The sequence below is a fragment of the Capsicum annuum genome, chromosome 12 (assembly GCF_002878395.1).
Source record: "Capsicum annuum cultivar UCD-10X-F1 chromosome 12, UCD10Xv1.1, whole genome shotgun sequence".
In the NCBI taxonomy this organism is placed as follows: Eukaryota; Viridiplantae; Streptophyta; class Magnoliopsida; order Solanales; family Solanaceae; genus Capsicum; species Capsicum annuum.
In genome coordinates, this window is record NC_061122.1 from 126,084,963 (window position 1) to 126,101,293 (window position 16,331).

Below are 16,331 nucleotides of genomic sequence, written 5' to 3' on the forward strand. Positions count from 1 at the left end.
CTAGTGCACGATGCTCCCGACATCACTATTAATATTAGATGATCTAACCCAAGTCTAATTGCTACAAAGTGAATCATAACTTACCTCTTAGGCGACACATACTATTGTGGAGAGGAGTGAGTTATCTCGTATGTGCTAAACATATTCCTATGTCAAATTTCTTCTGAGTGTGTCTCGAAACAATCCTCATGAACCTTGACCTTTAAAATTTCATGATTAGAGAGAGAGAATTTTTCAGAGAGTTTCTGAAGGAAGAAAGTAACCTAGGGAAATCAAAAGAAAGAGGATTTTTAAAATCCTCGGCTAGGTTGCTGCTCCTTACCGCTATAACGGTTACCAGCAGTCCAACCCAATCCATTATTGGCCCTCTTGGCCCAATCCCCTTGGGCCTTAATTTTTCTCCCAAATTTCAATGGGTAAATCTAAAAAATAGACCTAAATTGGGGTAACTTTCAAATTTTAGCCCTAAATAAAAAAGTTTTCTTAAAATAGCCTTTACCTATTAACTAATGTTTTTGGATAAAATTGCCACTAATCAATGGAGTAAATTATATAAATGATCCTCATAATAGATAACAACTCCATATTTATATCTTTCAACTTTTATTTTTTTTCTCTTTTTAATTTTGCTTTGATTTTTATTTTTTCTTTTCTCTTTTTATTTTTAATTTTCTCAACCGTTACGTTTTTCCTTTTTTCCTTCCAACTTCTTCTTTTTTCCTTTTTTATTTTTTATTTTTTCTTTTCTCTTTTGTTATTCTTTTTAGTTTTTCTCAACTCTTACTTTTTGTCTTTACACCTTTCAACATCTACTTTTATAAAATAAAAAATTCTTTGATTTTTTCCTTTTTAAATTTTTCTCGACCTTGATTTTTATTTAATCTTTCTTTTTTATCAACCTTTTATTTTTTTTCTATTCTCTCTTAACTTCTACATTTTCTTTGATTTTTATTTTTTTAATATTTTTCTTCATTTTCTTCCTTTTCCGTAATTTTTATTATTTTTGTTCTTTTTTTTCGATTTCTCCCATTCAAGTTACATCTCATGAACAAGAGTTGACACTATCACATTATAAAGGCAAGACTTACAACTTTCGAACAATAAGCTACGTTTCATAGGCAAAAGTTGACACTACTATATTATAGAGGCAAGACTTATGACTTTCAAACAACAAGTTATGTTTCATGGACAAAAGTCAACACTATCACATTATTTTTGATTTATGAGATATTTTATAACTCTTACCTTAGAGGAAAGACTTAGCTGAGGGACTTTCAAACAACAAATTATGCCCTACGAGCAAGAGTTGACTCTACCACATTATGTTTTTATTTATGAGATGTTCTATGACTATTGCCTTAGAGGCAAGACTTTAGCTCAAGGACTTTCAAATAATAAATTATTCTCTATGGGCAAGAGTTGACTCTACACGTTATATTTTCATTTATGAGATGTTCTACAACTATTGCCTTAAAGGCAAGACTTAGCTCAAGGAAATTCAAACAACAAATTATGCCCCATGGGCAAGAGTTGACTCTACCATATTATGTTTTCATTTATAAGATGTTCTACAACTCTTGCCTTAGAGGTAAGACTTTAATCAAGGACTTTCAAACTACAAATTATGCCCTACGGGCAAGAGTTAACTCTACCACGTAATATTTTCATTTATAAGATGTTCTACAACTATTGCCTTAGAGGCAAGACTTGGCTCAAAGACTTTCCTACAAATTATGCTCCATGACAAGAGTTGACGGTACCACGTTATATTTTCATTAATGAGATGTTCTACAATTATTGCCTTAGAGGCGAGACTTGATTAGCTCAAGAACTTTTAAACTACAAATTATGCCCCACGGACAAGAGTTGACTCTACCACGTTATGTTTCATTTATGAGATATTCTATAACTATTTTCTTAGAGGCAAGACTTGGCTCAAGGACTTTCAAACTACAAATTATGTCCCATGGGCAAGAGTTGACACTACCACGTTATGTTTTTATTTATGAGATGTTCTACAACTCTTGCCTTAGAGCCAAGACTTAATTAGCTCAAGGATTTTCAAAATATAAATTATGCCCCACGGGCAAGAGTTGACTCTACCATGTTATATTTTTATTTATAAGATGTTCTACAACTATTGCCTTAAAGGAAAAACTTATCTCAAGGACTTTCGAACTACAAATTATGCCCCACGGGCAAGAGTTGACACTATCACGTTATGTCTTCATTTATGAGATGTTCTACGACTCTTGCCTTAGAGGCAAGACTTAGCTCAAAGACTTTCAAACTACAAATTATGCCTCACAGGCAAGTGTTGACACTACTACGTTATGTCTTCATTTATGAGATGTTCTACAACTCTTACCTTAGAGGCAAGACTTAGCTCAAGGACTTTCAAATAATAAATTATGCCCCACGGGCAAGAATTGACACTACGACATTATGCCTTTATTTTTGAGATATTCTATAACTCTCGCCTTAAAGATACAACGTATCTCAAGAATTTTCAAAGAACTTCGTAACAACAATTCATGCCCTTAAATTTGCTTTGATGTAAAAAAAGAAGACATCTTTGCGGATTATTCAATATTTTATTTATTAGAAAAATATAATAAAAGTTGAGAGAAAAAAAAAACGATCAAACAAAACAGAGAAATAAAGAAAGATGGAGAAAAAAAGGAAAGAAAAAAATAAAGATCAATAAAAAAGCAAAGAATTAAAAAAATTAAGAAAAATAAAAATTAAAGAAAAAATAAAAATAAAATTTTAGAAAAATAGGGGAAAAAAAGAACTGAAAAAAGAAAAAAATGATCAAACAAAATAGAGAAATAAAAAAGAGTGGGGAAAAAAAGGTAAGAAAAAATTAATGATTAAGAAAATGCGATGAATTAAGAAAATTGAGAAAATAAAAAATAAGAGAAAAAAATAAAAATAAAGTTTGAGAAAAATGAGGACAAAAAAGAGAACTGATAAAAAATAAAAATAAAAGACAAATAAAAGTGAAAGACAAATGAATTAAAAAAAGAAAAAAAATAGATAATACTTGAGAAAAAAGAAAAAAAATAAAGGTTGATATAAATGAATTAAAACATGAAAATAAAATTAATGAAAAAATAAAAAGTAAAAATAATAAAAAATAGAATAATAAAATTAAAGAAAAAAATAAAAAAGTAAAAATAATAAAAAATAGAATAATAAAATTAAAAAAAATAGAAAACAAAAGCAATAAAAAGTAAAATTTGAGAGATAAATAAATATGAAAAATTTTAAAAATATATTTAAGATATAGATAAATAAAATAGTACTTATACTATATTTAAAAAATAAAAAAAATTATTTTGTAAAAATATTTTTTATTAAAATTAAATATTTAAAGTCACCCACATTTGGACATAACAATTTCTCTCGTACAAAACAATAGGGAAAAAGAAAAAATTGCCCAAATATATAAGGTCTAATTGTTGTCGCTTCGCCTCAACTTTCTGCAATCGATTCTCAACTCCGATTCCACAGAGGTACTCTCTTTTCCTACTTTCACCCAACTTCTCATATATTCTGAAGTCGGATTGCTCATAGGTTCTTTATTATTTTAGTATTAGCAGATATCAAAATGCTTAACGATCTCATATTCTGGCAGTTCAATTTTCTGGACTAGATCTCGATCCGATTCCAATTTGACTTGTTTTGACCATTTTTCCTCTCAATTTCTTTCATTCTACTTGATTTTTCTTCTGATCTACCTCTATGACTTGTTATGACGAATATATATAGTTCCTGTTGAAATGCTTTTAGGAAAATTATATTGTAATAATAATAGTTACTCTTATCTGTTTTCAATGTCTCTGTAAGACCTGCTTCATGTTTACATGTTTCTGATCCAGATTTGAATTTTTGTTTTTTAATTCTATGCGGATGGTGGTCTATTTCCTTAAGCTGCTTCTTATTGTGATCTGATGATTGAAGTAAATAGTATTAGTAATTTTTCTTACTAATACTTACGTTTTACAATCTGGTTTCTCTGATGGCATGGAGCACGAAAGTAAGTTTTGGTCCACGATAAACTTTTTAAGATTCAGTTTTTTTTTTCTTTTTTCGTAATTAAAGGGTTTAATTGAAAAGAGAATTTTTCCTCACTACTAGCTTTCAGCTTTATGGTTCCAATGTTTTTTATTTGACTAGGAAAAAAACATTTAGATAACTCTTGGAGTATTGTTATTCAAGTTCTTTAATCCAATTACATTAAGTTATGTGTCATGGACCGAATGGATCTATCAGGTGATCATTCACCCTCTATGTGTACTTTATATCAATGTTTTATCAGAAAAAATGTATCAAGGTTTCATACTGTTATATTTAAAAGGGAGAGAGAAAACATGATATTTTTTGGTCTAGAGTATTACTGTGGCGCAATGTTTTAGGTGTTATGCTTTGAATCTGGCTTACTGAGATTGGGTATTGTGGCTCTGACCAAAGAGCAGATGAATAAGACTAAGGACGAAAAGAAAGAAAGAAAGCCTGGATGAATCCTCAATTTTGAGATTAGAAAATAGTTGCTTGAGTAGAAAAGATTGTCTTTTGAGAAGAGAATGATAATAGCTTTCCTTTCTTATTTACTATTTAGCGCATAATCTTTTCCTCCATTAGCTCCACATTGATTATTCTAGATTGTCTAGGTTTGGAAATAGTAAATATTGGACCATCAGTTCTTAATAATTTAAATAGGAGAGGAAAAATAGGTGATAAACTAAAAGAAGTCAAGAACTGATGCCAAAACACTATTATTGATCAAAATATGTTTACACTGGAAAGTGGAAATGCATATATTTGCCCAGTTCTAGATATGATTCGTGTCTACAGTTGTTTGTGAACCTCTTTGAGTAATCATCCATATACGTGTTTAATAAATTGGAAAATTCCCACATATAAATGTTGTACAAGAAAGATAGAGAATCTCACGCAAAGACACTACATTAAAACAAATCAAGTATCTACAGTAATTGGAATTTTATATGTGCTCTAAAATGTACAAAGAAAACAAAAGGTTCCACAACATATACCAGAATAGATTTGTCACTGTTCTCTATATAATAAATTAATAATAGATGATTAATGTCTTCTCCTGCACATGTGCATTTATCTACTCTTGGAATTTGATAGTGCTGTAGATTAACTGCTTATGATTTTCTGTTTCGCTCACTGTTATTGCTATCAAATTAACTGATTACCCCCACTGCGTATAAATTTTGACTTGACATAGTTGATCATTATGCTGCAATAAAGACTTTATGACTTTTCTTTCTTGTTGCAGTTTCATGCTTGGAAATTCCTCTTATCTTCTAATAATTTACTGTTATGTCTCAAATGTGATCAAGTGTTTTAGAGAGATACATTTCATTCTTCATTGCAGTTGTTTGAGTTTTATAGACGAGAATGGAATCTAGCAGGGGTGGCCAGAATGGAATTCAACTCCTTTTAGCTGCCGAGCAGGAAGCCCAACACATCGTCAATACTGCCAGGACTGGTAACTGCTTTTACCACATTTAGGAATCCAGTTTTCTTACCTTTTGACCTTCATCTCTGTCGCTTTAACTATATATTGTCACATATCAATTAGGGGAAATGATGGCCAATATACATGAACTAGTTGCAAGTCTTGTCTCCATTGCTGCAAATTCCTACCGCTATGATACTTATTGTCTCTATTGCAGTGCACTTTTATTTGTCCTGTCGTGGTGTGAATTTTTATTGCCTTTGGGTGCTTTCATAGTTTTTTAACCTAGAGTTAGCATATGCTAGTTGTGTACTTGCGTTTACAGTTCTTTTAATAATTGAGTTGTAGTTGGCAAAATTGTTGACCACAAAAGCTGATATTTTGATATCCTTCTCTTTACTCTGACAAAATAAAATTGAAATGTCATTTTTTTGTGTCTTATAATTATGTCTAACTTATATTATAAGCTGTCTCTGGTCTACTTGACTTTATCCTTTGGAGCACTGTGAATGCTTGGGACTTGTTTTATAAATGGGGCATTTGTGCTAACTTGAGTTTTATGCAGCTAAACAGGCTAGATTGAAGCAGGCCAAGGAGGAAGCTGAGAAGGAGATAGCTGAATTCCGTGCTTACATGGAGGCCGAGTTTCAGAGAAAGATTGAACAGGTAACTAGGAAACAAATAGTTTCTAGAAGATCCTATTTGCATAAGAATGGTATCAACTTGTATGTTCGCTGTCCACTGAAAATAATGACTTCCACCTGGTCTTTTCCTTCTTTTAAATGCTTTACATTGTACTTGCTGCAATTTACACTTGATCTTTAGCTGAAATGACATTAAGGTGTTGTAATTTGAGCAAACCCACCTATATGTTTTCTTGTCCTCTTTTTTCTTGAAACCAGTAAATTTGTGTTTTCTTGTCCTCTTAGATCCTTAAGTATGGTTACTTTTCTGCTCTTAACATTTTTCTACGTGATGATAACAAAAGTCGGTCCAAATTTAACCCTCAATGGCTGACACTTTACAATCGGTTCATTCAGAACTGCTTCAATTTTCCAACTTCTCTGTCCTTGGGGATGTGTGGGAAAAAGGAGATGTTATAGGCTTCTTTATAATTGACTAACCATGGTTCCTGTTTTATCTTATTTACAGACTAGTGGTGACTCAGGTGCTAATGTCAAACGGCTTGAGCTAGAAACAGACGAAAAGATCGAGCACCTGAAGACTGAAGCGTCAAGAGTCTCCTCTGATGTTGTCAAGATGCTTCTGAGGCATGTAACGACAGTGAAGAACTAAGATATTTTGTGGTTGTCATTAAGGCATATTAAGGCACGTAACGCCTTAATGTCATTTTGCAGATTTATGCTCCCCCCATTTATGGTTCTCTTGCTTGATCAGTCCGATGGATGTTCACAGTTTGTATTGTTTGTTATCATTATTTATGTCTTGGTTTGTTGAATAAAGTAACTCACTCGAGCTCTTTTCTACCTGTGTTTTGTAAAAAAAAGATCAGAAACCAAGGTTCAGTGTTTAGGCATGACAGTTTCTTATTTATCTAGAAGCTGAGGAGTTATTAATGAACTTTTCTCTGCATGTTTTATGTTGTGCGAAGTAATGCAGCTGTAAAGAGGAGTGATTGTCTTTTCTGTTGATAAATTTGCAGTCTCGGGATGCTTTTGCTTTCTATGGTTTTGAGAAGATTTTTCATTCTGTAATTACACATCAGTCTGATACAGTTCAAGAATGCAACATAGAGAGGTCTTGAAGAATTTGTAGTGCAACTATAGCACAAGCAACTAGTCCTACAGAGAGAAGGGAGTTTGGAGTCAAAAAAGAAACTAGTCTACAGAGAGAAGGGAGTTCAGAGCCAAAAAGACTTTTTTTGACCAAAAATTTTAAAGGGACGATTTGATTTGAAAAGTAATCAAAGGGGACAAAACGTTGTTGTCCGGGCCCAGCAACTTGCATGACTTTAATTTCTATTTGCAAACCTGCAAAGTTTCACGTGAGAGGGTTAACAGATGAACCCAAAAAAGATCGAACAAAGCCACACAGCTCTTTTGCGCGAAAAATAAATGAACTTTAGTATATTAACTTACGCATATTGGAATATCAGGTGCATTGGTTTAGCGTAGCCAATACTAGTATCGATTTCAATTTCTTGTATACTAATTTAATTGCACGTGTGTCGCACATGTAATATTTAATTATTTAAAATTGAATAATTTTATCTATTGCGTGGATTTTTAATGAAGTGTAAAAAGTTCAAATCATTTTCAAAAATTCTTCACACTTTAATATAATAATGTAAATATAAACATATACTTTAGTGTAAACACATATTTTATCAACAGAAGTTTCAAGTGGTTGATGGATCATCACATTTATGTTTGCCATGCATTACTCTTTCCTTTGGTGCCAGAGACAAAGAGAAGCGCATCAATTTGAACCATATTTGTGGTACAGTTATTTTTATTTTTTTCTATATTTAAATTTTTTCCTTATTTTTTAAGTTAAATCTTTACAAAATCATTTATTTCATTCTTATTTCGTACGTAAAACTTTTAAAAATTTAATACTTCCTAATTTTTTCTTATATTTATTTTCAGATTTTTCTCTAATATATTAAAAGTGTGAAGGATCTTAGAAATATTGTTTGAACTTTTTGTTCTTCATTAAAAAACTACTCTTTACACAAAATCGTTATTTAACATTTTTTCATAAATTATAAACACTAATAATAAATAGTTCTGTAAAATTTAAAATATTATGTTATTTTAGGCAAACTAAAACGTAGTAGGAGTCTTTGAAAAATAAAAAAACTCACCTTATTTTAGGCAAACTAAGTTGTAGTAGTAGTCCTATCAAAATTACCTAATTTTTGGACAAATAAAAATTGTCATATTTTATAAAAATAATGGTAAATAATCTAACAAGTATACCTGTTATTTTGGCCAAATACCAAATCTGCTATGTACTATTACGGCTTATTTTTTAGGCAAAATAAAACCCTCTTCCGTACTAATTTTCTAAAATTTAGAAATGGATATTTATTTTTAATCTCCGATATTTCAAAACTTCTTAAAATTAAATTTAATTAATTTAAAATTCTTAAAATAATGAAAAAACTTTATTTGTCATTAATTCTTATGACTTCTAATAAGATTAGGTTTTATGATAAATATATTTATCTAATTTTTAAGTGTTAGGAAAAAATAGTAAAAAGACGATTCTGTCTAAATCAAAAAAACTTTTAAGCAAGGATAAAAAGTTCAAATAATATTTCTAAGTTGCTTCACACTTTTAATATAGTATATATATAGATTATAGATTATAGATATAGACATAAATTATAGATATAAATAACTTATCAAATTTTACAATCACTCTGGTTTCAATAATCGATGCCTTGATAAACTTATTTGTTTCAATTCTTTCAAAACAGAATTATTTTTTTTTCTTCATATTTTCTACTTTCAATTCTTTTAAAATAGAATAAAACGTTTATTATTTCTTTTTCATATCTACTACATTACTGTTCTAATTAGTAGAGTATTAATTAAATGAGATATTAAAGGTTCTTATGGTAAATGCTGCTATTAATTCTACTTTATTTTTTGATCATGACGCTCTTGTGTTGGGATGTTATTTATAAGCATTATTACTTGTAGCTCATGAGATTGTGCAATTTTGGAAACAAAAAACAGGAATTGCTTTTAATTTTGAAAGAACTTAAAATAATAAACAATCCTACTCAAGAAGAGGGAGAGTTCTAGAATTGTAGACTATTTTTCTTTATAAGTCCTAAAGCAAGTCGCTGGGCCTTAGGTGACGTGTAAGTCGCTGGCCCTAAGCAACTTGCAAGTCGTTGAATCGATAACGTTTTGTCTCTTTTGGTTTCTTTTCAAATTAAATGATCCCTTTCGAAATTTTGGTAAAAAAAAAAAAAAAAAAAAAAAAAAAAAAAAAAAAAGACCTTTTTGGCTTTGGATTCGAGAGAAGGGCAGGTCTTGCTCTTGATTTCACTTTCCTTGCCTTGCTATTAATCATAGTCCATGCCATTGCTGGTGGCAGGATGCCAAATAGCATTATCATGCAGTAACCGCCCCGCAAACATTACATTATCATGAAGCATTCATATCAGAAGGGCTTTCTAATTTTAGCTTGTTTTATTGAATGAGATGTGAAAGTTAAAAGTCACTGCTATCTCTGTCGCAGCTGAAAATGCATATGGAATTGTTGTTGACACAGGAAGAGGGGCTGCAACGGCAATTGCTGTTGCTGTGAAGCCTAATTTGTTTCTTCTCCACCATTTTCTTAGACGGAGCTGAGAACTGCTGGTAACTTAGATTAAAGTTCTTAGATCATCTTTGAAAATCAAGCACTAATCACAAGAAACCAAATGTTACCTGTAAATTTGATCTTGTGGATACTGTGGCCGATGAAATTTTATTAAAGTTAAATTCGTACAAAATTCAGATTATATTAAATTCAAAATATATTAGTCTCAAATAAATATTGTGGATTAATATAATTAGATTAATTATTTAAATTCAAATATGTATGAATTTAATTAAAATCTAATTTTTATTGGGCTAGCCCAGTGATTTTAGCTACAAATGATGAAACCACTTTGTTAAGCCCAGGATATTATCATATCCTAAAGGCCCAAAGGAGTGTCACGTGTCAAATGACGTGACATGCTAAGTCAAGTGAAGGAGCCAATACGACCATGCCACATGTCAAAATGATGCAGCAGACTCAATGAAATCAAAGCCCATAAAAAGTGCCACGTCACCTGAATTTGATTGGTCAAAGAAAGTCCATCTTCAGCACGACTCTTCATTTTCCACAACCATAAATAGGAGTCTCATAATTCAGAAAAAGGACCCCTAAAATCTAACAAGAAGCAAGAGAAAGCTCGTGGATCAAATGTCGCAATTTCTCTACAAAGCTCAAGCATTCAAATCAAGTTCATCAAGATTCAAGATCAAGACCACAATATTCAAGAACAAGCTCAAAAGCCCTTGAATTCACGCAAAAGTCAAGATCAAGTCCCTCTAATCAACAAATCAAGTTCAAATTCAAAATCAAACTTTAAGCCCTTAAATTTATATTTGAAAAGGCGAATCAGAGGATTCATAGAGATTATAACACTCACACATTGAAATCAATAAAATGATTGTTGCAATATTTTCTTGTCTCGAATTATTTATTTTTTCGACTCAAAATTTTACTTTCCAAGAAATTCTGGCACGCCTAGTAGGACAATCTCTACATAACACAAAAGAATAAGAAGGTTAACGGGCTCCCCAAAATCGCAGTGATAACCAAGGTGCAGGTTGGAGAGAATGTCGCGATCACGACATATATTCCTCAATCGTGGTATTGCGATCGCGATCCTCAGGCCATGATCACGGTACCTGGGGCATTTTACTCCTCCTTTTTGCCCTGTTTTCTGCAGGGCGGACACACTTTTCAAACTTAGTTTTCCTCTATTTTGGCTTCCAATTCTGTCCAAAGTACCTACAAAACATCAAAATTATATGACTTATTCAAAAATAAATCATGTAAACACGAAAATGATGGGTTGCCTCCCATCAAGCGCTTGGTTTAACGTCGTTGCACGACGCCTCTTTGATCCTCATTTGTGTCTCCACTTAGAGGATTTAAACTTCTGCCCCTCTTTTGGTCATTCAATCTCTGAGGCTCTTGGGGAAAAAGTAATGGCACGGTGATGCATGCTCGATCGCGCCACTTTAAAGACTTGAACCACTTACCCAATCTTGCATCAAACTTTCATGTGGGTTTGTTGGGCAACGGTGAAAGCATTAGAAGGCCACTTCTTGGACATCGATCTTTAAGATTCTTGGCCTTCAAAATTGGGGCTTTAGCATGTCCATTTGGAAGGTCAAACTCCAAAATATAAGGAACTTGCTCCTTTTCTCTAATATTCATCACTTGCTTGGGTGGATTGACTTTCGTCAAATCCACCAATAAGAGTGTTGAAAGGTGGATAAAATGGGACCTTTTTCTTAATTTTGGAGTTGCATTTCGTTGGTCATCTTCACCCCAAAATGGGCTAGAGTATTCATAAGAGATTTGCCCTGATTCTTCGTGAGACTCTAGCACCATTCCTTTTATTTTGACTTATTATTCCTTATTTGATTCTGTAGATTGGAAAGTCACTGAGGAGTCTTTGCTACCAAGCTTATCATCATAGCTTGGTTTCTTTTCTTGATAAACCTCCTCTTGAGGAATGTGCATGATTGTGATGTTTGCAAGAATTATGTCCTTGCCTAATTCCTTTGCCTTAACATTTACCCTTTTAAGCACCTCGTAGGATTTATGCAAGTCTTGTGTATTCTCCACGGTTGTAGTTACCAGATCCAAAATGGTCTGAAGCATTCCTTCAATGCCAGTGGATTTGGTTTGTTTCTCCCCATTCTTCTCTTCATAAGACCTATCAATCTCATAAGAAGAATTAGTAATTCAGTTAGTATAATGAGGGATGGGGCATTTAGACAATCACTCCAATGTCCATCTCGACCACTACATAAAGAACACCTATAATCCTTATAGGATTGAGATGGTGAATCCATCTCTCTCTAGGGAGCATAGTCACAATCTTTCATGAAGTGTCGTACATTATAATATGGACATAGATCGTCAAGATAGGATTTTCAACTATCAACATCATATTTTTCGGAAGATAACATAGAGAAAGGTAAAATAAAATAAAAAGCTACCTACAAAATAAAATCACAAATAAATATTTACATGCTTGAATTAAAGCAAGTAATCTAACATTTCAAACTAACTCAATACTCCAAATTGTTCCCCAGCAACAATGTCATTTTTGATAATGCCCAACTTACACGTCAATTTAAGTGCAAGACAATCGTTGTCAATATATTTATCCAACTAGGAGTCGGGGTCGAATCCACAAGAAACAATATGAGTGACGATTAAGTATATCCAAAATAATAGGTGCTTGCCAAATTCAAACCTATAGTACAAAATGTTTATGAGGTTTTCAATATTTTCAAAGATAAAAGTAATTCTTGGGCTTCTAAAGGATTAATTAGAGACTAAGAATAATTAGAGTGTAATAAATTTGGAACGGATCTTGGGACTATGCTATTCTAGGGGCAAGATATGCATAGGTATGTAATGATTTGATGTAAATTCTAGTTGTTGATAATACGGTAGGTTAGGTTTAAAGTTCTGGAGGCTAGTTTTTCAACAAAACCACAAAGATGTTACTCGTTGACCCTTTTGAGTTCCTAATGAGTGTGTCAGTTAAATCCATCCAATACCTCAATTAGGCACCCCTATTTCTAAGATGGAACCCGATGGATAGTCAACCTATTAATCACCCTTATGTCTAAGATAGTGAACAATTGGAAAGATATTTCCATGAACTGTCGATTATTGCTTTGGTTCCCACATCCCTATTTCAAGAATGATGTGGGTTCCTAAAGTTCACCCAAAACCCCTCTTTCAAGGATGGTTAGGGATTTCAAGAGCTTGGGACTTTTATCCATCAAACCCATTTGGGCATTTGGGGATTTCACCCACAAATCCCAACCTATTTAATCAAGCAATAATAAAACCCATCATCAACAAACCAAAATATACACAAATACATCACAACCCACATACAATTGCATCCTATTCTAGTGTAATCCCAAGAGGTAGATCTAGCAAATCATAAACATAATAAACAAAATAAACTAAAACTTCCATCAAAGTTGTTCATTAAAAATAAAGATAAGGTAAATCACATTTTAAAATCCAATGAATCTTCAATGGGTGATGCCAAATCTACATTTGGAAGTCACTCTAATGTCTCTTAGCTCAAATTAGTACAAGTTTGAGCTTGAAGCTCCAAAAAAATTACAAAAAACTAAACTAAGTGTGTGAGGTAGGGTTGTGGAATAATGATTTGGATTAGGGTTCGAGTCTTCTTTTGTTGGGAAAATTTGGGATGGCTTCTTGTATTTACAGTTTGCCCTTGGTCTGAAATCCCACTAAGCCACAATTGCGGTGTCTTTAATGTAACCGTAATACAACAACCGCAGGCAATTCCATGTGATCGTGGTATTTTGACTAGCTTGACTTGGCATGATTGCGGGATGACGCCCATGATCGTGATAACTGAGGCCATGTTCTACTCCAGGTCTTCAACTGCACTTCCTTGCTTCTTTTTGTTCTTTTTTGTAGATCAATCAACATCTTTTTATCTCATCACCTTTGTACCTGTAAAATATGGATCTTAGTGCATTAAATAACAATTATGTCTCACTTATTCATTCAAAATAAGGTAAGGTGCACAAATAATGAGTGTGAATGAGTGGTAAAATCACTACCCATTAAAGGGTTTAAGTGTGGGGTGTTGATACAAGACTAAAAACCACCTTATTTTACCGTCTTTCATCCTACATTTGTTCTATTATTGGTGTTGTCTTAAGCTTAAATGATTTGATTTATGCTTGCATTTCATGATTTGCTTATATATGAGTGTGTTGAGGTGTTTGGATCTTAAATAAGAAGAAAAATAGCATAATCAAACAAAAAAACAAGGAGGAATCTACATCTCAATGCATCGCAAAACTAGTGTAAAAGGGCAAAAATTATAGTTCCTTGCACCACTGCTGCAAAGAAAGTAGTGGAATGGATTTCTGTTGCTTTCAGGAAAGCCCTGCACCACTCCCCCAAAGTAATGATTGGCACAAATCTAGCCACTAGTATTTAGTTTAGGTTGTTCCTTGCGCCACAACTCTGCTTTTGTGATGTGGCACGAACCAAAACTTATACTAACCCTATTGGGATTGGTTTTGACATTCTATGGTTTCTAAATTCTACATAAATCCCCTCTACACATTTTTATAGGGAATAACTATTTACATAAGGAAAAGGCTAGGGCAAAACTCACAATAAGGTTTAATTTATTTATTTTATTTTATTTTAAATTTTTGCCTTGTATTCAAGAAATCTCTTCTTCCAAAAAGATTCATGAGTATCTAACTTCATCATTTCTAGAGTTGTGGTTGAACATGAAAGTTATGGCTTGAGAATCATATTGTCTATTTTGTTTTCCATCTATTGAGTAATTTATTTCATTTTTCTTCCAGTTATTGATTTGATTGATCATATAAGAAACAACAATTATAAGAATTATTAATAAACTATTCTTCAAAAATATACTTTGAGAATCCAATCCCACTAGCTCTGCCTTTATTTATGGTCTACAAAATTATCCAAGGGTCAATTAGTCATTAAAATAGTTCTTTCAAGAACAACCCAACTACATTAATGGAGTTTTTAGGCTGAAGCTTCCATATTAATTGAATTCAAGGTTCCCAACAATAATTTTCTGGTTTTAGAAACACTAATTCATGTTAGGGGTTGTTAAATAGCAATTTAGAGTGAATCTAGGTGATATTAACCTAACCCATAGTTTTTTCCCCAAAAATATCATGAACTTAAGGTTGAAATCCTTAAGAATGTCACCATTAAGAGTTGTTCTAATTATTCTAGGATGTGAAAGAATTGAAAAATGAAGAAGAGGACGGACGAAACTTACATCAATGAAGAATTTCCCCCCATACCTTGGGAAAATTGCCTCTCTAGGGCTTAGGAGTGAACATTTGGGGTTTGGGGACTGAAACTCATAAAAATGATTTATAAACTGCTATTCATGCTACTATAGCGGCCTAACTCTCCATACCAGTGCCACTGTAGTGCCTCCCACTATGGTGCCTTAGTCTTTTCAGCTCAGACAATCTTCAGTAAAACAGTCATAAATTTTTACTTAGAAATTAAATTAATAAAAAATTCATTTAATTAGAAAGAAGACTCAAAGATCTTAAATTTTGTAGGTATTAGTCCTCTTTACTCCTTATATTTTAGGAGTAATGCTTGTTTGAAGTTGAACCTATTTTAAACTTAGCCGAAACTAAATCGACAAGGATATTTCAACTTAACTTTGTACTAGGAGTATTGTATGACCTTGGAACATATTAAATCCCATGATAAAGAATTGATCCTAAAACATATGACATATGATATTTGTATTTCTCTACCGCAGATAATTTTGGTTACAATGGAATTGGTCGTTACAATAGATACCAATATACTATCCCTTTATCCCCAAATTTGTATTGGGTAAAGAGAAGCATGAATTAGTTATTCCTTTCATCAGTATAAGAATGAATCCTTGAGTATTTATGATGAGTTAACGTCTAAAATCTGAGAAAACTAAATAATTTCTACATCGATTATTCTATATCAACCCAATCCCTCTATAGCAACACTGCTATAGCGGGAATAATACTGGTATAACAACGTGAACGTTGCTATACTAGCCTAGGTGCGGCATAAACTTGAGAATTCTCCCAGATTTGCCTTTTCACCACCCAATACTCAGATTTTTGACATTCCTGACTAACCTCTTTACATTAAACACTATATCTAGAGTTCTACTAACCCAAAATCTATTTCAAAAGGTCCTAGAGTCCCTTATCTTTTTGTATAACATAAACTAAAGCTAAGATTTATTATATCTACCCAATCCATTCCTGGATTTCCCTTGGTGATACCTGGCTCATATTTGGTCCAAGACTTACCTAGTTTGAAAATTCTAACCTCCAACTCGATAAAAAATCTTAACCCAACTAATTACAACCTAAATAATGATATAATGGATATAGAATTACCAAGAACTACATCTTTTTCCCTAGAGACAATCCCTCCTAGAACTTTTCTCCCTTCCATGATCAACACATAAGAAAAGATTATCTAAAGTATAACCACTAACCGACACACCACTATG

General features: G+C 32.4%; 1 protein-coding gene across 1 annotated transcript; it reads left to right on the plus strand.

Moving 5' to 3' along the window:
• The first annotated feature begins 3,387 nt into the window (after positions 1–3,387).
• LOC107851124 (V-type proton ATPase subunit G 1) lies at positions 3,388–7,150 on the plus strand. Its single transcript, XM_016696042.2, has 4 exons — positions 3,388–3,518; positions 5,411–5,524; positions 6,060–6,160; positions 6,647–7,150. The coding sequence occupies exons 2-4, from the start codon at positions 5,434–5,436 to the stop codon at positions 6,788–6,790; spliced, it is 336 nt and encodes a 111-aa protein (XP_016551528.1). The 5' UTR covers positions 3,388–3,518; positions 5,411–5,433; the 3' UTR covers positions 6,791–7,150.
• Positions 7,151–16,331: the final 9,181 nt, after the last annotated feature.

Coding starts and splice junctions, on each gene's coding strand:
- LOC107851124 (XM_016696042.2), top strand. CDS start 5,434: ATGGAATCTAGCAGGGGTGGCCAGAATGGAATTCAACTCCTTTTAGCT. Junction 5,525..6,059: donor CGTCAATACTGCCAGGACTG/GTAACTGCTTTT, acceptor AGTTTTATGCAG/CTAAACAGGCTAGATTGAAG. Junction 6,161..6,646: donor TTCAGAGAAAGATTGAACAG/GTAACTAGGAAA, acceptor TCTTATTTACAG/ACTAGTGGTGACTCAGGTGC.